A 22,924-nucleotide genomic window follows, 5' to 3' on the forward strand; every position below is an offset into this window, starting at 1 on the left:
TTATTTTATATCATGTAGTATAAAATAAAATGTAGACAAATATAATATTAACAAAAAAAATATTATTTCGAAGTTTTTTATTTTTTTTCATTTGTCGATCTAATTTTTTAACATCTTGTATATACATATGTATATGTATAGCATTTTTAATTTTTCAATTTATATATATAAGATCGTTCAAAATGATTCATTCGATATTAAATGTCTAAGTATATTCTTGAAGTTTTAGTGATACATCAATAAAAAAACTCCATGTTTTGTCTTTTATCGTATAAATGTCTTTCTTTTATAGTTGATATATCTCATTATAATTATGTATCAGTAAACTTCAAAAATGTAATTATTTAAAATCGGATAAATTAGTTTGAATAACTCTGTGTGTGTGTGTGTGTGTGTGTGTCTGTGTGTGTGTGTGTGTGTGTGTGTGTGGGCGCGTGTGCGTGCATGATAAAAATTTGATATTATATAATTTATATAAAAATTATTAGCTTATGCTTATATTATCTATTCATAACACATTTCACAGTGTGTTGGATATATATGTATGCATATTATTTTGTGAAAAAAAAAGAAGTCGCTCTGGTTTATAACAGATCCTGTTCCTTCGTATTCACAAATTAAATCTAAAATTCATTGATTTCGTATGTACAGTCACTTTTCCATCGAGCTTTCGCATCGATCTGGAGCTTTTGTTATGTCGTGTAATTCTTTTCTGCCTACATTTCTTCGAGAGTAATTCATTGACTATGTGCAATATGAATCAAATCTGTAGGTACATACATATCGATTTAAAAATCTACCACTATCTGCAACCATTATCATAGTTTTCTTGTTATCGTAATGCATCTCTTTTTAGTGATTATTCTATAGATCATTAATCATTAAGTAAAATGATTGTAATTAGAAAGCGCTTTCTCGTAATGCGATCTAATATAAAGAGATAATTGATAACTGTGAACATGCAATTTAATAGGTGTAGTTTTGCAAATTTAAACGCAATTCTCTACTTATATTTTGTCTTGTTATTGATATAATATAAAAAAAATACGTTCATAAAATAGAAATAGTTGCGAATCAAGTAGAAATAGATGCGATATGTTAATCTTGAATGGCTAAACTCTATTCATCGCAACTTTATTGAATAATTCAACATAACTTTATTTTTTCATTAAAAAAGTTTATATATAATTATATTGTAACATAAAACTTTCGAAGTATTGTAATTATTGAAGAATTATAAAACCCATTTGCAAGAGAAATAGTCTTTCAAGATTAATGCTATAAACAGTAGTAATAGTATTTTAGCGTCAAGTTTTGATGAACGAATTGTAAGCAATTAATTGTTAAAGATTAGTTATATTATGTTTGTAAACCTAATGTAAATGTTAAAACTATATAGACATAGAGAATTTCCTCACACGCTGTAGACGAGCTGAAAAGGTTGTAATTTCTCATAAATTAAGTCTGCGCACGATTATGGCGATTACCCAGTATATATTATTATCACATATACTTTTCTAATATTAATCTTGATGTTTCTCTATTCTCTTCAACACTTATTTATTCTCTATTTCATATCAATTTTTCAATCAACAACCGCGATTGCTTCGGCTTATGCTGCTTTCGCCTGCATTTTTCTGTTTCAGCATATTTGCCTTTTGTTTTTTAGAATTGCAATTAGCACAGGAAAAATCTTGATTTTTTTATGCTACTATATTTTTTAACGGTTTACATTTAAATCAGACCGAACAAAAGACCCTTACGTTCCATCATATTATTATATTATGAATCGCTATAAATGGCTTTAGGAGTTTGCACCTTTTTATTTATATCAACTTATCTATATACAGAGTGTCAGTTAATAATCGCTGCACTTCTCGTGTGCAAGTAGAGCGGCGTAAAATGAGTAGAACAGTTCTCTACCATTGTGTACTTTGCAATATAATTAATGAGAAATTAATTTAAAAAGATCGGCCAATCCGCGCACGATTGCACGACTAAGCGATGGGAAGAGCATTCTATAATTGGTAATTGGTGACTATGCACGAATGACGCAAAATACTTCGTTTTCGCTAGTTTGCGCAAATTTCACCCATGACCGCCAATGATGCCAGATTTAGATCGCGCATCAAATCAAATCATAGGGAAGGAAGTATGGTGGGGGTATACGGGTGTACACGTGACTGATAATGAGAGTTTGTCGAGCTCACCCGTACTACTATCCCTATCATACCTCTTTCCATTTTGTTCCCTCTACATCGCCAAACGTATTTTACAGCTTAAATCAAACCGGGAAATGCCTACAGAGGGAGCCCGCGCGCATTAAGGTGATCTTAAACGCCGTCCTGTTTTATCGATAAAACGCGAAGTTAGATTTGATCATGAATCTTTTTATTGGCTATACAGATTGAAAAATCCTTTTTTACAATTAACGTACTAATAATAACTGTTAATGCAACAATTTTATGTAAAAAGAAAACAAAAAATATTTTTAAAAGACTGATAAAAAATATATAATTTTTTAACTTTTTTATTTTTTACTTGAAAATTAAAACTGAACTCTGAGTTCACAAGTACTAATATTTTGATTGACTGTACATATTGATAAAGCTTTTTCCACAATTAAAGCATTAAAATTAACAAATAGGAGGGGAGAGGCGAAAAGGATTTTTCAATCTGGTATGGCCAATAAAAAGATTCATGGTCGAATCCAACTTTGCGCTGCTATCGATAAAACAGTGCTTTAGGATCACTTGAAGGGGATGCTGACTATTTGTTTTATCGACATTGAAATATTATTTTTATTTAACTATTTATTGGCTATACAAATAAAAAATTTTTTTCTATTATAGAATTAAAGTTCATTCATAATAACAAATCTACTATATATCAGGGTTGGGAAAGTTACTTTGTAAAAATAATTAGTTACAGTTACAGTTATTTTATTGAAAAAGTAACTAGTTACAGTTACAAGTTACTGATTTTAAAAAATAACTCATTACAGTTACAGTTACTCAAAAAGTAACGAGTCGTTACTTTTCAGTTACTTTTTAAAAATAATTATACATTATTTTAAATATAAGGAGCTTACATTTTATGCACAATCACAGTCAAGTATTTAAAAAAATTCTTGAAGCAAATTGATCAATTATTACATTTAAGAATTTTTTTAAATATTTGACTGTGATTGGTCGATTTTAATTATGTGTTATATTATTTTATGTACACAAATGAAAATTTTAGGTAAAAGATTAAATCATATGAAGATCCATATGCTACTGTTATCAAAATTTAATTTAACAATATAACGGCTACCAAACTTAAACGATACTTTTAGCGGATGTTTCCAAAAAAAGTAACTAATAAAGTAACTGTTAAAATAGTTACTAGTTACTAAAAAAATGTAACTAAGTTACAGTTACAGTTACAGATGGAGAAAAGTAACGAAGTTAAGTTACAGTTACCGAAAAAAAGTAACTGTAACTGTAACTTCGTTACAAGTAACTCGTTACTTCCCAACCCTGCTATATATGTATATTAAAAAACCAAAAAAGTTAAATATATAATTACCGTTTTCTTATCGGTCTTTTGCGTTATATCATATTACAACCTAACCTAACCGAACCTGATCTAACCGATAAAAAACTGTAATTATTTAACTTTTTTGCTTTTTTATATACATATATATAGTATCCTAGATTTGTTATTACGAATACTTTAATTCTAAAAAATGATTTTTCATTCTGTGTAGTCAAAAAATAATGTAAATAAAAGTAATATATGTCGATAAAAACAGACAGAGTCAGCATTCTCTTAACTTATTTACAAAGAGTAAATTGCGTACCAAGATTACTTTTTGTCTTGTGCTTATACTCATGCAGATTGACCGATATTTTAAATCTGTTTCTATTTAATCTGTTCTATTTGCACACAAGAAATGCGGCAATTATTGCAGGACACCCTTTATACATATTTATCGATATTTGTATTTTACCTTATACTTTCTAACGTTTTTAGTGGATTTTATAACTGATTATGAACTTCGGAAAAATATTTGATTGCGAAAACTAAGCTTTTTAGGTAAATCATTGTTTTGCATGTTTAGATCATATTTCATATATTTATGTTCCTTCATGCCTGCACACACTTTCCTAATATTAATTCTTTTTTTATTTATATTTTTGCTGCGACATATTTTTGAGCTACACATAGAACTCTTTGATTGATTGAGTCAATTTTTCTCCTAGTTTTATTGTGTGAACCAGAGCGATGGGACAAAGTAATAAATAGACAGCTAAGAGAATGATAAATTAATTTTTTCTCTGAATGTCTCTTAATTGCAAATAGAAAAAAAATAGTCACTCAGAAATGTAACATGTATATAGGTTAAGCTTGAATACTTCTAAATTTTGAAAAATTTTGGTGTCGAAAGATGCAGTTAGAAATTTCGTGGCAATAATAAAAATTGTTGCCATTTAAATATATTGCTTACATTATTATTATCAAACACGACAATTATTTTATACAATCGATAAAATAATAGAAATTATGGATATATAAAAAATCAGATAAAAAAATAACGAAAGATCTTTTTATTATAAAATTAATAATTTTATTATCAATTGTATTGTCTTACTAGAATCTTTGAATTATTTCCTATATTAGTAAGCAATTTAAAAAATTTAAAATTGTATTGCATCATCGCGTAGGTTCACAGGAAAACTGATTCTATGATCAAAGCGAAATTGCTTTCGAAGCTTTCGATGGCAAATAACGAGATAAATATCAGAGGCTCGAATTCACGTCCGAGGTTCTATGGTACTTTTCTACATGACACTTTTATATATAAAAAATATGATCGCGACTGTATTTTAAAACAATTTTTCCATCTTTGAGCTTCCTGACAGCATCACATAAACATACCTTTAAGGAGATCCTAAATGTCCTTGAGAAGTCTGTCCTAGGAAGAAATGATAGATGAATCGACGTCGATTCAATGTCGAATTAGTCGAATCGATATTGATTCGACCAATTATTTCTCACTAGGGTGGTTCAATTCTGTTTTATCGACAAAATGTGAGGTTAGATAAACTATAAATCTATTTATTGGTTATACGGGTTGTTTTTTACCTGAAATTAGAGCGCTTCGCACTTTGTTAATATTAATACTTTAATTTGTACAGGAAAAAGATTTATCAATTTGTATAGTCTCATATATCTAGGTAGCAAAATTATGAAGAAAAAGAGTTCATAGTTCTGCAACCTAGATATAGAGATTATACAGATTGATAAATCTTTTTCCTGTACAAATTAAAGGATTAATATTAACAAATAGGGAAGCGCTCTAATTTCGGGTAACAAACAATTCGTATATCCAATAAATAGATTTATAATTGATCTAACTCACATTTTGTCCATAAAACAGGACTGAAACCACAGATTTCTCAAGAACGTTTAGGATCTCCTTAAATACTAAAGAAACTATTATTTACAGCAGACCCAAAATCATAAACAACGCGCGTGCACATACACACGCACACTCACACCGTTTTTTGTTGTTGTCACAGACTAATCTTAATTCTTGATGTTTAACGCGATGTTATGGATTTCTGAACACTACCTTATTGTATTTTTTCTTGCTTTTTGACACTTCTCCAACAATATCTTCCTCTTCGTCTCTCTCTCCCTCCCACTTTTTCTTTTTTTCTTTTCTTTCCTTATTTTTATATCATCCACCTTGGTCGCCAACTGATGTTCACTTATGCACAATTATAACAACCAATTGGAGATGAAACTATGCTTGTTTATTTGTTCTTTTTTGTTTTGTGTGTTTGCTTTTCGCAATTTTCTAAAATATTGCACGCTTCATCATTAGTTTTTCACTAAATTTTAATCCAAATGGAGAGATTACGATAGTAAGGATAGAAAGAAGGAAATCAAATTTTTTGACAGCATATGCACAAAGTAACCGCAATGAAAAATTCTTTCGTATATTTTCTTCAAATAATGAAACAAAAAGATTATATTAAACAGGGATGGGATTAAATTTATTATGTATTTAAAAATCCAATTAAAAGTTGAATGCACAATCAAGTTTTATTTTCTAAAATTAAAATAATATACTCGATTAAAATAATAAAAGAAATAATATTTTATATATTGTACTTGCGAAATAATCGTATCTAAAAAAATTATATTCAAATTTTAAATTATAAAGTTCGAAATGTATTTATAAATACCTACTTTTGTAAGAATCAAATTTTTCACAAGTAGTATGTATTTAAAGTTTAAAAATTAAAACATTTTATTTTTTGTGTAATATATTATTATATATTAAAATATTTATTAAATATTTTTTATTTGTTACTTTTTTGCTTGTAAGTTTGAATTATAAATAATAATTATAATAAAAACAGTAGGTTTTGCTTTATATAAACATTTTGATTCAGATTAACGTAAAATTTGTAAATACTCATGAAAAATTTGTATATACTTGGTTCAGGTTCGAGTGTACTTAAATTTTTTTAAGCAATCATAAAAAGTTCGAAGCGTAGCAAACAAATTTGAACTTATTTGTAAGATATTTAATCCCATTACTAATATTAAGTATAAAAAAATTCAGGTAAACTAATGAAAGCCAAGCTTCTTAAGTTGTTGCAATTAAATTATCTAATAGAAATCTGTAATTATATTAAATGTTTTGATTCTTTGGACAAGCTTTAACAAATCCAAATAAGAAAATCATTTTTGATATCTCACTTCGAGATCATTAATATTTCGCGCAAAACAATAACTTATAATTTGTATAAAGGACTTTTTCTATCAACACAATAATTTTCCGCAAATTATTAAGTCTGCAAATCGATAATCGTATAAGTAAGAACACAGCTTTATTTTAATTCTCACTGTATATTAATTATAAAAAATATGTGTGTGAAAAGATATAGAAAAAAACTAACAATATATTTTACTTATCGGATTCTTACTTGACACTTCATTAAGATTTAAAGCAACTCGCATTAAAAATCCATTTCATGATAAAAATTTTGTGTGAAAATATAAAGCACAATTGGAAATTGAATTTAAATAGACATAAACATATTTTTGAAAACATCTTCTAAAATATTGCACACTTCTTAAAAACTACTGATAATGACAGAATTGCTCTTTAACTTTTTATTGAATTTATAAATAATTTATATATTATATTTATAGATATATATTTGAATAAGTAACAATATAAAATTAAAAATTATATTGTTAATATTCTGCGGTTCCACTATATTAGCAATATTTACAATATTATGCCACATCTTATTATCTATTTGCGTTATTTAAATTATTATTTATTACTAATACAATAACATCAAATACAATGAAGAATTTATAACGATATCACGAAGTCCGATCACCGCTATATTGGAATTTATATGTTTTTAATTAATGAAATTTTAAAGAAGAATTTATCTCAAGAGGCAATGTGGAAAAATGAAACTAATCTATGTATCACTTCTATTTCTTCAATCTATATATTTACATTTGCCTTGGTAATGTAGCCATTTATTTATTTCTTATAAGTATATACTTGTTAATCTATTAATATAAATGATTGATATGAAAAATCACTCAATAATTTATTTTTCAATTAAAGATTAACATTATTGATACGGTAAATTGATTGTAATATATGTATACGAGGGTCACTATTTATATTTCGGGAATTGGCAACACTGATATCATGTGAGTCCATCTGACGGTTCCATCGTAAAGTTTGACATTTTTGACGATATACGTACTCAGAACATTTTGTCATACGGACGCTATTTGTTTATTTTATATTTAGTTGAAAGTTTCGTCTCGGCAAAAAATGGAACTGAATCGTGAACATTTTCGTGCGATGATTTTTTACGACTTTCGACGTGGATTATCACAACAAGAGTGCGACAATCAACTTAATTTGACTTTTGGCGATGAAGCTCCATCAAAAACCACTGTGTATCGCTGGTATAGTGAATTCAATCGTGGTCGTAGTTCGCTGTCCGACGAGTTTCGTGAAGGTCGTCCAAAATCGACTGTAGTGCCAGAAAACATCAATGCTGTGCACGAAATGATTAAGCAAGATCGTCATGTAACCTATTGTGAGATTGAGGCATCTCTAAGCATTAGTTCCACCAGCATATATGCGATTTTACATGAACACTTAGCTGTGCAAAAGTTATGTTCGCGTTGGATCCCACATAATTTGACAATCGCTCAAAAAAAGGCTCGTGTCGATTGGTGCAAAGAAATGCTTAAGAAATACAATCGCGGTGCTTCAAAAGACGTTTATAAAATCGTGACAGGTGACGAATCATGGATATATTCGTATGAGCCCGAAAGTAAGCAGCAGTCGACTGTATGGGTGTTCCAAGATGAACCAAATCCAACAAAAGTTGTTCGCGCACGAAGCACTTCAAAGAAAATGGTGGCCTGTTTCTTCGGAAAAACTGGTCATATTGCAACAGTGCCTCTAGAGGATCGTAGAACAGTAAATTCTGAGTGGTACACAACCATCTGTTTGCCAGAAATCTTCGGTGAAATAAGGAAAACAAACAAGAGACGTCGGATTGTTCTTCATCATGACAATGCGAGCTCTCACACATCGGCTCAAACAAGAGACTATTTGAGCACTCAAAACATCGAATTGATGGGTCATCCGCCGTACAGCCCTGATTTGGCACCCAATGATTTCTTTTTGTTCCCATCCGTGAAGAATAAACTGCGTCAACGATTTTCATCGCCCGAAGAAGCTATTGAAGCGTTCAAAAATCATGTTTTGGAGATACCTCATTCGGAATGGAATAAATGCTTTGAAAATTGGTTTAAGCGCATGCAAAAGTGTATCGATCATCGAGGCGAGTACTTTGAAAAACAATAAAAATATATTCGCAGCTTAACTATTTGTTTTTGTTCCTATTCCCGAAATATAAATAGTGACCCTTGTATAATATAAATTAGAATTTATATGTATAAATTATATAAAATTCTATGAAATCCATTACAAAATTTTTCTCGTTTATAATATTCACAAATATAAAATTTATATATATGTATGCTTTAAAAAATAGATATTTGGCCTCACAGAAAGTTTATATTTTATGCAACGTGCACTTTTTTGATAAAGAAGCGATATTATTAACATTACGTGTCAATATTAGAGCAAAAATATGAGCTTCTCTTGTTATGCGTGGCTTTATTCGATATATCTCCTACAATTATACGTTAGGCATTATACATATAATAATAAACTGTCGCATATTCGTATACGTGATGTATGTATGTATGTTGTACAGAGGATAAGAAGGGCGGCGTCGACCGGAGCAGCACGGTCATTGCCAAAGAACCCGAAGGTAAAGTCAATTCTCGAGATTCAGAAATGTTTCGACGTTACTTTTTCTGTATGTTACATATGTAATTAGCGTATGTGTGTGTGTATATATGTATATATGTATGTATCTGTGTGTATGCGTATGCGCGCGCGTGTGTACGACTATATTACATATGTAACTGTACATATATATAGTGTAGCATATATATTATAATTTGTGTCCATGATTTATATAACCTAATCTTTCAAGATGAGCCTGAAGCCGTTTTGTTTTACCGACAATAATTTTTGTGCATGCCTTTTTTATGGTTGCATAATATATGCTTTTTCACGATTAGTGAAAATCACGGGCTATTCTATTTAACCAATAAAGAGAAAAGCATGCATAAAATTGATCGTTTTGTCGGTAAAACAGAATAGCTTCAGAATCACCTTAATGAGAATTAAAAAGTGAACCATTTCTTTCTATAATGCTTACAAATGCTAACAAAAGAGCAATTATTAAATGTCACTTTATCAACACCAATTGTTTTAGGCAGACTTATATCTATGATTCATGAGCCGGATTAAATGTAGTTATGCCCACATTCGATGCACGATTCATAAACATATGTTCGCCTAAAAACGATATTCATTAGGTGACTTTTATTTAATTATTTCTCTTTCGTTAAGGATTGCAAAAAATAATTCAAAATGTTCCGATTTATTTTTCATTCAGGAATAATGCTATGTAATTTGTAAGCACAAATTATAATATATTTTGTACATATATATGTATATACAATATATGTATTTATATACATATATCTAGTTTGCATTATTTTGTGGACGTCCCGCGATCGGCATTGGCTTATCTCCCATTCGCGCTTTTAATCTTTTAAATTTCTAATAAGAGATATATGACTAATCATTTCCATTTCTTTTAAACATATCCATTTCTAAAAAAAGGCATATGTAAAGTCGATAATCGCATTTCTCGAAGTTTATTATTGTCGCTTTTCCACGATGCTAATTAGCTGTCGTGTTATATTCGTAGCATTGAGCGTCATCACGAGGGTTATTAACAATTAGTAGAGTTCAAAATAAAATTAAATAAAATTAAATAAAATCATTAGCCGAAATCAGACAATTGCGCGCGTTTGTGTTGTCTAGTCATTAAAAGTTAGAGAAAAAATGTAACCAAACATAAGCCGCGTCTTGCAAAAATCCGAAATTAGATGGAATTATATGAAAAACATTTATGCACGAAATTTGTAAAATACATATTAACAATGATAATATGTATTCAGTATTGTAACTAATAAATTTCACTAAATATTTACATAAAAATTGACATACACAGAGTCATATGAATTTAATTTACGTAATACGATTTACATAATATTCAATCAATATAAACTTGTGAATGTATACATTTATCATCATAAATCAATATAATCACATTTTGCAATTTACACTACTTTACAAAATTAAAGAATGGAATTTAGACGCAGCAATGTATATCGCATAGATGATGTATATTGCTTAAAAATTAAATATTAATGTTAAATAACAAAATTTAATTACTGACCTTAGAATTAACAACAAATAATGACATTAACTTGCACAATACAAATTATTCTTTTATGACATACATAATGGCATATCGTTGTGGTGGTCCTTCTTATATTCCCGCGTGGGTATATTTCACTCATTGATTTCGCGCCCGCGCTGTGCCGCATAGCGGCGGTGCTCGCTACTACCCGTACTAATGGTGCGTCCGCGCTACATGTTTTCTCGGGAAAATAATTTACGTAGTTGATCGTCACATTAAGTATAAATTAAAGATTTGTACTCGACGGAACACTAAAGGTGACAACAAACTTTTCAACTATGATTTTAACTCACGATTTTTGAATATATATAATTTATCCAAGATTTGAAAATGACCTAAATCAAAGGTCGAAACGTCGTCTGTATGACAAAAAGTTAATAAAGATCAATTTGCCAGTTTAGTCGATATACATATATAAACACGTTGATAAATTAAAGACGTAGACGGGGAAAAAACTTTGTTCCTCAGAAAAAAGTATTAATTTAACCTAATTCAAACTTATTTCTGATTTTAAATTAAAGTTAGGTTTAAGTTAGAATTTTTTTTCTTTAGGGTTAGGAATGCAAGAGAAGAGATATCACTAATGTTTTATTGCCTACACATGCGCGTTTATTTGAATAGCTATCTTATATATTTTAATAAATATATTTAATAAAGTATATATTGATGAGGTACATAAAATATTTATTTTATGAATCATTTATAAAAAGATATATTTCTGCCATAATGTTAAAAAATTGATCAATACGTTTATCAAAAATAAATTGACGCTTGAATAAATATTTTGTTAAATATGTAGCATTATTTTTTACGGTTATATTAATATCCCGCATGAAAAAAAAATTACAAGAATACGAAAAAATTACTGATATAATAATAGTTCTTCAATAATAAGGTTATATTATTATAGTATACCAATAATTTTTTCGTATTCTTGTAGTTTTTTTTGTAAAGGATGAGTTATTAAAAAGAAATATTGAGTGAGAATTTAATAAATTATAAAAATATGTATAATAAACTGACACGACGTTTCGGCCTTTGGTTTAGGCCCTTTTTGAGTGATCTTTTATAAAACACGTGAGATGACAAAGAAGGTGATAACACATAGTAAAAACTTGAGAATCGTCAAGTAATTATAAATATAATTTATTAAATAAATTATAATTGTTGTAAAAATCGCATGAGTTCAACTTAATAAAAATATGTACAATAAACCGACTTATTTGGCAAACAGTTATTTATTAATAATAGTACACGGCGTATCGGCCTTTATTGGTTTAGGCCCTTTTCGAGTAATCTTTTATAAAATACCTGAGATGACAAAGAAGATGATAACACATAGTAAAAACTTGAGAATCGTCAAGTGTAGATATTATACACAGTCTTGGCACTTATTTTTAGAGAGTGTCACGGATAGAAGTACATAGACGATTGATAGTACATAGGTTGTTCTTAATAGAGAGAACAAAACATTTTTATTTCCGATACATCTACAAAATCGTTTGTCTCAATTCGATTTTAATTGAATATCTAACTTCAGAATATTCATGAGTAATAATCACAGACAAAAGATCATCGCGAATGGGGGATGCCGATTTTGCAAGAGGCTGCACGTTGATTTGCAAGCCTAAAGTTTCACATGTTTTTCTGTTGCTGCTTTTGCGAAATTATACAGATTTACCGTTTCTCTTCTCGTTTTATCGATTAATATTTCGGATTAAATTTCTTGTCTTTTTTTTCTTCCTCTTTCTCTTTTTTTCTTTTCTTCTGCGTACATTGATCTTACTCTAATCAGGCTGAAATTAATCCTACAGTCTAGAACAAGGATCCTCCTATGCCCTCTCTTGACGCTGCGTGATTGTGAAAACTGCATCACGTAGCTGATGCATCTAAATATTATCTGGCGAATTATCGTGATTGACACTACTCAAACTAATCCTTGAATTTGAATCATATTACATCAGGATGATTTCGAATCGCTGTGTGTTTAGATTTGTATCTAATCAAATCACGATAAGCTATTAATGTAATCTATTATTAACACAATACATACATATTTTTTGTTTTATTCTAATTATTTTTATATCTTATTTATGACTATAAAGCATTTGGTTCTTATTGTGAGAAGCAATAAGGATCTTATATTATTTAAACTGATAATAAGTAATAATAAATTATATTGTTAATAAAATCAAATATGAGACCAATTTACGAGCAAAGAATTGGGTGTCATAAAAATTATAATACTAAGAAGTGTTTGATCATTTAATAATGTCTACTCAATAAAATACAAATAACAAACGTTTCGACTTACTTAGTCTGCCTCAGTATTAACCATATAATAAAAAAATCATTACGAGAACATATTAAAATCCATTAAAATGAAAAATTAATTACAAGAGCATAAAAAAACTGTAAATTCAACGATAGTAACAAAGAATCGGAAAAATCAATCGCATTGCTAAAGGTACGCTGGTTCGAAACACTATTCGTATTAATCGCATTAAGTTATTTAATTCAGATCGCAAAATGAACCCAGTCATCATTCAAAAATAATGTCTAGTATAATTTAGCAAGTGCATTTTGTCATGGTCAAAAAGCAATTTCATCGTGAAACGGCGAGAAGTTGGTGTGTATGAAGTTAGCCCCCCCTTTTTTTAATTTTTAATGTTTTTATAGTTGTTCCAAATTGTTCTATGTTTGTTCTACATTGTTCCAAAGTTATAATCGAGAATACTGTAATTCTAAAGCGAGAAGCCTGGAACAACTCTTTAACTCATTAAAATAAAAAAATAATATTTTTTGACCAAGAGTAAAGTAGACCTAATATTGATGTTCTGGTCTCTAAATTTTTGTTCTGAGTTGTTCTAATCGAGAATATTGTAATTCTAAAGCGGCAGGCCTGGAACAATTCTTTAATCCTTTAATTAAAATTGAAAAAGAAATGTTTTTCGATCAAGAGTAAAGTAGGTCTAATATTGATGTTCTCGTCGTAATAATTTTGTTCTAAGTTGTTCTAGTCGAGGACACTTTAGTTCTCAAGCGAGAAGCCTGGAACAAGTTTTTTACCCGAGAAAATAAAAACAATTAATTTTTTGATCAAGAGTAAAGTGGGCCTTATATTGTCGTTCTCGTCGTAATAATTTTATTCTGAGTTGTTCTAGTCGAGAACACTTCAATTCTTAAGCGAGAAGCCTGGAACAAGTCCTTTACCCAATGAAATCGAGAAATAAAATTTTCCGATCAAGAGTAAAGTGGGCCTAATATTGGTATATTGGTCTCCAAGTTTTTGTTCTGAGTTGTTCTACACGATTATAAACATAATCTAAATCGACAATACTGTAAGTTATTATGTTTCTGAATTAATGGCAAAAACCGATTTTTTTTATTTTTCGTTTTTTTAATATCTTTTAAACTTTTTGATCAATCAAACTAATATTTTGGAACAATGTTTAGAACAATTAGAACAATTCAGAACAACCATTAAAATTGGATTTTTCAAAAAATAGGGGGCCACTAAAAAACATTTTTGCTATATCTTTGTAAATACATCTTTCGGAGAATTCGTACTTTGGAACAATGTTTAGAACAACTAGAACAATGCAGAACAATAAAAAAAATTGGATTTTTCAAAAAATGGGGTGGCCGCTATAAAAAAACCGTTTTTTCTCTTGTTTTTTGAGTTTTATTATTTTGAGCCTTATAACTTTGGAACAATGTAGAACAAACATAGAACAATCTGGAACAACTATAAAAACATTCAAAATTAAAAAATGGGGGGCTAACTTCATACACACAAGAAGTTGATTTTTTATCCTGATGTTGTACACTCTACTTTAACTGTTAAGAATTTGAAATTCTCTAGTATAATTTAACAATTCAATTTGTTAGTTGATATAACTATAAAATTTTTTTTTGTATCAACTTACAGTTTTTCTTACAAGGGACATGTCACAACTGTCCGGAACCGATTTGATTCTCCTTGAAATATGTTGTTAAATACACAAATCTAAAAGACACGTATTTTTTTATACGTGCGCAATTTGAGTTTTAAGGGGTGAAACACCCCTTTAAAGAATAACGGTATTTTTCTTTAGGATCAAATATCTGCTAAACTATAAGAGATATAAAGAAAAAACGTACAACAAATTTTAATGGCTTGAAGAGTACTTTAAAGTTATATGAACAAAAATTTTTTTTTTTTTTTTTTTTTTTTAAAAACCCTCACCACCTAATTTTTTTTTTCAAAATTAAAAATTTTGTTTTACCTAATTTAAAGCTTATTTTTTTCCAAATTCAACCATGTGTAATAAAGTTATGTTACGAAATATCATTTTCGAAAATTAATTATAAACGCTCCCGTATATACGCTCATCCGTGCTATGTGCGTAAGTAATTACCGTCGAACAATAAAATATATAAAAAATGTTTTTGTATAATTCTTATTTATGTTTTCTATGTATTTATAACTGCGTATTGTGTATATTTAGATTTAAAAAAAAATTTTTAAATATAATTAATAAGAATTTTTTAAATATACCCCCTGCTTTCTTATTATTTCTTTAATATTTAATTTCTTCTATAAAAATTAAAAACAATTATATTTTATAATAAAATTATTTTTTAATTGAATCTTGCGAATACCAATGTCGCAATATTTGGCATAAACAAATTTTATATCTTACGTTAAATGAATCATAAGATAAGATTATGTGTACGTGTTCCAGATAAGTTATAATTTTTACAATAAAATCTTTAATACGTTAAAATAAATAATAAAATAAGATTATGTGATGACGTATTTCTGATAAGTTAATATAAATTGTTCATGTAGCAGCATAATTCTCACAGTCGGTGTAGTCTTTTCGTTGTAATAATATCTGTGTAAACTGTTCTTTTATTGCAATAGAAAGCAAAATATAACATCTTTGAATATGATTATCAATCCGCTTAACGTTGTTAGACTTTTATTGGTGTCAATAAATTCAATATATTTAACAGAAACGCCAGTAACTGAAGCAGAAGTGGAATTAAAGGAAAACATTAAAAAAATATTACTGGATAGCGTTTTTCATTATAATGGGGTGGAAGTAACGGAAGAAATATATCTCGATTATGAAGAACCTTATAAATTACATAGTTTTGAAATAATTGAAGATGACGAAGAAGCATGGCATGAAGATAGTTTAAATTCTCATCCTCATTGTTCAAATGATGATACAAATTTTGATAGTTCTTATAAAAGACGAGCTGTTGAGTATTGGCGATTTCGGGACACTGATGAAAACAGTAATGACAGAAAAAGGAATCGTCCTCTAAGAGTAGTACAAAATAAATTTAGAAGAGTTTCATCTGAACGTCAGTTAAGGCGATGGGAAGAACAAATACAATCAGGTGGAAGTCGTACAGAAAAATTATCTTACATCTCCAAATTTACACATGATAAATTTACTGCAGCTGTCGAATCAGGATTCATGGTTCATGATATTGATTTAAAAAGATGGGCTTTACAAGCTCAAGAAGAAATAGGAAATTTAAATCCTATATTTAAAGCATCTCACAGTTGGATAGCAAGATTTAAGAAGTCTCACCGAATTGTTTCAAGAAAAGTTACGAAGTTTGTCACTAGAAGAACATTAGAAGATTCTGCTGATTTGCAAAAATCAGCTGATGATTTTCTGGAAACAGTAAAACCTCTTATTGAACAGTTTGGATCTGAAAATATTTACAATTCAGATCAAAGTGGTTTCCAATTGGAACTTCACTCTGGAAGATCATTGTCTAACCAGGGAGAAAAGAAAGTAGAACGTGTCGTGCAATCCATATCATCAACAACCCATTCATATACGATACAACCAATAATATCCTGTAATGGCAATTTGTTGTCCCCTTTATTTATTGTATTAAAAGAAGCTAATGGTAAATTTGGACCAAGAGTACAAGAAAATTTATTTAAAGCAGAAAATGTTATTGTAAAAGCATCGAAATCTGGTAAAATGACATCAGGTATTTTCCTTTTATAATTACTTTTTTTAACAACCTTATTTTATTTAACAATTTAATAAGAGTCATAAAAAAACTATTAAATTAACATTTATATTTTGTACAGATCATTTTAAAATGTGGTTAGAAGAAGCTTATTTCGCAAACATTGGTCCTAATAGCGTTCTTCTTATCGATTCATGGACTGGACATTGCCCCAATATGATTTCGGATTTAACACCTCCTGGAACACATATTACTACTATGATAATACCGAAAGGAACTACAGGGAAAATGAACCATGAATCCTGATTCGACAGCTGCAGTAAATTTATCATGTGTAAATTTGGAGATGTAAGATAATTTTTCTGTACGACTTCCACCTGATTGTATTTGTTCTTCCCATCACCTTAACTGACGTTCAGATGAAACTCTTCTAAATTTATTTTGTACTACTCTTAGAGGACGATTCCTTTTTCTGTCATTACTGTTTTCATCAGTGTCCCGAAATCGCCAATACTCAACAGCTCGTCTTTTATAAGAACTATCAAAATTTGTATCATCATTTGAACAATGAGGATGAGAATTTAAACTATCTTCATGCCATGCTTCTTCGTCATCTTCAATTATTTCAAAACTATGTAATTTATAAGGTTCTTCATAATCGAGATATATTTCTTCCGTTACTTCCACCCCATTATAATGAAAAACGCTATCCAGTAATATTTTTTTAATGTTTTCCTTTAATTCCACTTCTGCTTCAGTTACTGGCGTTTCTGTTAAATATATTGAATTTATTGACACCAATAAAAGTCTAACAACGTTAAGCGGATTGATAATCATATTCAAAGATGTTATATTTTGCTTTCTATTGCAATAAAAGAACAGTTTACACAGATATTATTACAACGAAAAGACTACACCGACTGTGAGAATTATGCTGCTACATGAACAATTTATATTAACTTATCAGAAATACGTCATCACATAATCTTATTTTATTATTTATTTTAACGTATTAAAGATTTTATTGTAAAAATTATAACTTATCTGGAACACGTACACATAATCTTATCTTATGATTCATTTAACGTAAGATATAAAATTTGTTTATGCCAAATATTGCGACATTGGTATTCGCAAGATTCAATTAAAAAATAATTTTATTATAAAATATAATTGTTTTTAATTTTTATAGAAGAAATTAAATATTAAAGAAATAATAAGAAAGCAGGGGGTATATTTAAAAAATTCTTATTAATTATATTTAAAAATTTTTTTTTAAATCTAAATATACACAATACGCAGTTATAAATACATAGAAAACATAAATAAGAATTATACAAAAACATTTTTTATATATTTTATTGTTCGACGGTAATTACTTACGCACATAGCACGGATGAGCGTATATACGGGAGCGTTTATAATTAATTTTCGAAAATGATATTTCGTAACATAACTTTATTACACATGGTTGAATTTGGAAAAAAATAAGCTTTAAATTAGGTAAAACAAAATTTTTAATTTTGAAAAAAAAAATTAGGTGGTGAGGGTTTTTTAAAAAAAAAAAAAAAAAAAAAAAATTTTTGTTCATATAACTTTAAAGTACTCTTCAAGCCATTAAAATTTGTTGTACGTTTTTTCTTTATATCTCTTATAGTTTAGCAGATATTTGATCCTAAAGAAAAATACCGTTATTCTTTAAAGGGGTGTTTCACCCCTTAAAACTCAAATTGCGCACGTATAAAAAAATACGTGTCTTTTAGATTTGTGTATTTAACAACATATTTCAAGGAGAATCAAATCGGTTCCGGACAGTTGTGACATGTCCCTTGTTAGTTTTTCTTCCCCCTACAAGTTGTAATGTTGTACATATCAAGTTCAGATTGCGACTGTTTTGCGTGTGCTTTGGAGCCTATTTATATGTTGACAACAAGATCGCTAGCAAATTAATTGTTTACAGTTTCGATAGTTCGTCTACAATATCAAAATATGTGTTATCAAGCAATTCGGTGTCTGTATTTAAATTTATACCATGTTTTTGTTCCTTAATATGAATCATTTCGGAAATTAATCTTTTGTGGAAATTATTTTCTATATCTAAAATCTTTGTGTTCTTCCAATCAAAAGTTTCAATCAAAAGGTTCCACAAAAAGAATTTGAAAAAGTGTGTTGAAATGTTGTTAATTAATGGTTATCCCTTTCACCTCATTTTTAACATAATTAATAAAAGAATTAAACCGTTAATAAGTAAGAACATAATTCCAAAGAATAATGAGAATAACAATAAAAGGAATAACAATTATTTCATTATACCATATATTAAGTTAAATTGTTTATAAAATTTAAACTGTTCTTCTGATTTTAAAGTCTACGAATTTAAGAAAGAAATATCTCTTTAAATTTTTTAATTTCTCACCTCTGTCTAGTTTTTCTAGTTAGCCGAGTTAGAGACTATTATGAAGATCTTTGTTGTCGATTGGCCATGAATCACGGATGCAATTTTCATACATTACGATCAACATAAAAAAAAAACACATTTTAACTAATTAGACAGAGCGATTTTTTGGAAAAATGATCAAAATAAAAATAAAAAAATTGCCGAACAACATATAGTTAGCTGCGGATGAAGTGTAATTATTCCCGAATTTGGATTATATTTATTATAATTGTTCAAGGGTCAAATTGCAAATACGGATTTATAATACCAATTCTAATAATATATCATAAGGAATACATCAAAATAAAGACAATGTTTAAAAACGCGTACGTAGATAATGTACAGCGACATCTAGTATGTCCAGACATAGTTTACCACACATATCTGATGAATATTTATAACAAAGTTGTTTTTGAAACTAAACTTTATATAAAAAAGAAAATTTATTCTATATTTTTAATTTATTTTTTTATATAAAAATATCTCTCCTCATTAATTACAAAACATTTTATTAATCCCTTAACACGCAAGTCTGCGTTAAAAGGATCCTAAAGCTATTCTGTTTTACCAACAAAACGATCATTTTTGTGCACGCTTTTCTTTTTGTTGGTGGAATAGAATAATAAATGCTTTTCTACGATGGAAGTATATGTAGAAACAAAGCGGGGACATATCGATTTTATGTTAAAAATAAAAACATTTTAATTAAAATTTTTTTTGTTTTTAACATAAAGGTAGGTTCTTGCTTTGTTTTTATATGTACTTTATAATCGTGAAACATGTATTATTCTATTTGATCAATAAAAAGAAAAGCGTGCACAAAAATGATTGATTTGTCGGTAAAACAAGATGGCTCTTTATTTTATAATAATATAATTTTTTTATTTTATTATGTTAAAGAATTAATTACAAATTATGATACTTTGTTATGTGAAATGCGTGTTAGCAATTGTGATTTAAATTCTTTTTGTGAGCTATGAAAGTAATAAATAAATCAAAAACTGTTTGGATGGGGCGGTCCTTTGTGGAAGAATGATTTTGCAAACAATGCGGTAGTTTCTCTCTGCTCGTGTCACAGAAGGTAGACATATATCCAGAAAGAAGATGCGCTAATGAGCAAGTCAGCAGCAGTCTGATCGACATATCGGTAAGATTGCATAAAACGAATGCATTTCTGTTTCCAAACTTTATTACAATATCTTTTAAATAACTGCACATAAATAATTTGTATATGTAATGAATGTGTATATGCGTATATATGTATACATAAACAGGGTTGAAAAGTAAGTGCGTTATTTATAACACCGTTATCGTGCATTAAATACATCCAGAAAGAAAACGTGTAGCTTTCTGCGCATAGGCGAGTAAAGTGACGTATAAAAGGTGAGGAAAAGTATAGAAATTCTGAAAAATCTCGAAAAATATAAGTTTTACAAAAAAGTGTTTTAAATAAAAGTTGTAGAGTTTTAAAAGATCTATTTATTAGTTTAACCTTGGATGGTATTACCAAAGTCTGAACAAAGTCATCTTGAATTTTTTAAATAGAACCATATTTTTTACATTTTATTATTTACATTAAATATTAATATTTGATCTTGCATTAATATTTAAAAAGTAACGAAAATTGTAACGAATCGTTACTATTTGAGTAACAGTAATGTTATTAAGTTATTTTTAAAAAATGGCAATGATGACTAACGATAATGAATTATTCTTTTCAGAAAAAGGAATGATGAGTTATTTTCGTAAAGTAACTTTTCCAATCTTGTATAAATATGTATACACATATACAAACCTGTATTAATAATAATTCTTGACAAAATGAGGACAAAGCAGGTTTAGCCGTTTTTGCTTTACATAGGTACAGCATGACTTGTAATTTACAAAGCATTTCTCTTTAATTAGATATATTTATCAAATTTTACAATACTACATTTCCCTCTCTCTCTCTTCCTCCCTTTTCTTTCTTCTTTCTTTTTCTCTATTGAACAAAATCCATACTAATAAAACATGTATATATCTCTGCACATTTGCTGATTCACTCTTATATCACGTCATATATCACGCGAAGAAATTCTTTTATTCTTTACTCTTTTTCGTTTAATTATTTACGGATTGTAGTACAAGAGTAGACGATAATACATGATCGATTGTTTTTTATTACGTTGCTTATATTCGTTTCTGTTGAACAATTATTAATAACAAGTAAAATAATAAATAATTTATTATTGAACAATTATAAATATGGAATAAATATTCAATAATTTATTAAATAAAAATTTTATGAGCGTCTCCCACGCGAGAAGCAGATATAATTATATTGCAAAATTGATATCAAATACACAAATTATATATATTATATAATAATAATTATAAGAAACTCCGCATTCTTTAATTCTACATTTTGATTTCGATTAAACCAGCTGGTTTTCTTATGTTATAGTTTATGACCTATCAAACCTATCAAACAAAAAATGTAATAGCGTTAAAGCTAAATAATAGACAGAATTACTAACCTATAGCTAGTCAAATAACTTGCAGAGCCAAAGTTTTTTGTGTTTGATTGGCTGAAAACCTTTCAGTAACTAGTTTTGAGACTTTTGTGGCCATTAGAATCATCAATGCAAAAGGCTTCCGGATGGATGCCGCGTGGTTGAACAGCATAATGCCGACGTTTCGCAAACATTGCAGTTTGCATCTTCAGGGCTGAGAGCTTCGATACTGAGTTTTCTTCGGTTGTGGTTCTTATATATATTGTAAGAGGTAAATTTTTTCCCTTTAATAGAACATTGCTTAATCTCAACCTATTTCCAATTTCAAGGAGAGTTCTATGAACAAACCTCCGGAGTAGCAATGGAATCCCTCATCTCACATTGCAAACATTTTCATGGAACATTTTGAGAATAAAGTCCTGAAAAACGCACTTTTCAAACCTTCTACATGGTTCCGATATGTTGATGACACCTTTGTCATCTGGAGTCATGGCAAAGAAACGCTTCTTTAATTTTTCGACTTTTTCAATTTTCAGCACCCCAATATTCAATTCACAATGGAAATAGAACAGAATATTCAGCTCCCCTTCCGTGTTGGTTAAAAAGAACGAAGATGGTACCTTAAGCCATCGGGTTTATTGGAAACCAACACATACGGATTGTTACATTCATGCCACCTCTTATCATTACCCGACTCAGAAAAATTCTGTCATCAGTTCATTAATATATAATCTTAATAATTGCTGAACCAATTTCCCTGAATGAAGAATTAAAATATCTCAATCAATAAGTCTTGATCAAGAATGGGTACAACAGCAAATACATAAATCAACAACTAAAAGGCTGAAAAACAAAATTTCGAGTTCTTTAAATATGAGTACATCTAGTGAAAAAGAAGAAAAGAGGATAAAGTGGACAATCCTTCCGTATATTCAGGGTACAACAGAACGCATTAGCAGGATCCTTGGCAAACATAACATCAAAGTAATTTCCAAACCGCGCAATCTTTTTTTGAGGTGCGTAACTACTTCCTAATTCCAAGGACC

The 22,924-nt window shown here is 28.8% G+C and overlaps 2 protein-coding genes across 14 annotated transcripts in view; both read left to right on the forward strand.

Annotated features, from left to right (window-relative positions):
* CaMKII (Calcium/calmodulin-dependent protein kinase II) overlaps nucleotides 1–22,924 on the forward strand; it is a 205,810-nt gene that overhangs the window by 133,842 nt on the left and 49,044 nt on the right. For 7 of the 13 annotated variants that reach the window (XM_085488162.1, XM_029301442.2, XM_029301443.2 and 4 more), the window contains exon 12: nucleotides 9,333–9,389. The exons of the other annotated variants lie outside the window; for them this stretch is intronic. In XM_085488162.1, coding sequence (XP_085344288.1) covers nucleotides 9,333–9,389 — 57 coding nt within the window. The remainder of the gene's footprint in view (nucleotides 1–9,332; nucleotides 9,390–22,924) is intronic. 13 annotated transcript variants of the gene reach the window in all.
* Nucleotides 15,770–19,361, forward strand: LOC146720678 (uncharacterized). Its single transcript, XM_085488163.1, has 2 exons — nucleotides 15,770–16,967; nucleotides 17,071–19,361. Exons 1-2 carry the CDS (start codon nucleotides 15,896–15,898, stop codon nucleotides 17,253–17,255), a joined length of 1,257 nt encoding a protein of 418 aa, XP_085344289.1. The 5' UTR covers nucleotides 15,770–15,895; the 3' UTR covers nucleotides 17,256–19,361.

Source organism: Nylanderia fulva, unplaced genomic scaffold, assembly GCF_048542155.1.
Source record: "Nylanderia fulva isolate GAGA-0341 unplaced genomic scaffold, ASM4854215v1 Scaffold64, whole genome shotgun sequence".
Taxonomy (NCBI): domain Eukaryota; kingdom Metazoa; phylum Arthropoda; class Insecta; order Hymenoptera; family Formicidae; genus Nylanderia; species Nylanderia fulva.

Bases quoted from the DNA above. Each gene is read 5' to 3' on its own strand.
- LOC146720678 (XM_085488163.1), top strand. From the start codon at position 15,896: ATGATTATCAATCCGCTTAACGTTGTTAGACTTTTATTGGTGTCAATA. The intron at 16,968-17,070 runs GTATTTTCCTTT...TATTTTGTACAG, and splicing joins ATCTGGTAAAATGACATCAG to ATCATTTTAAAATGTGGTTA.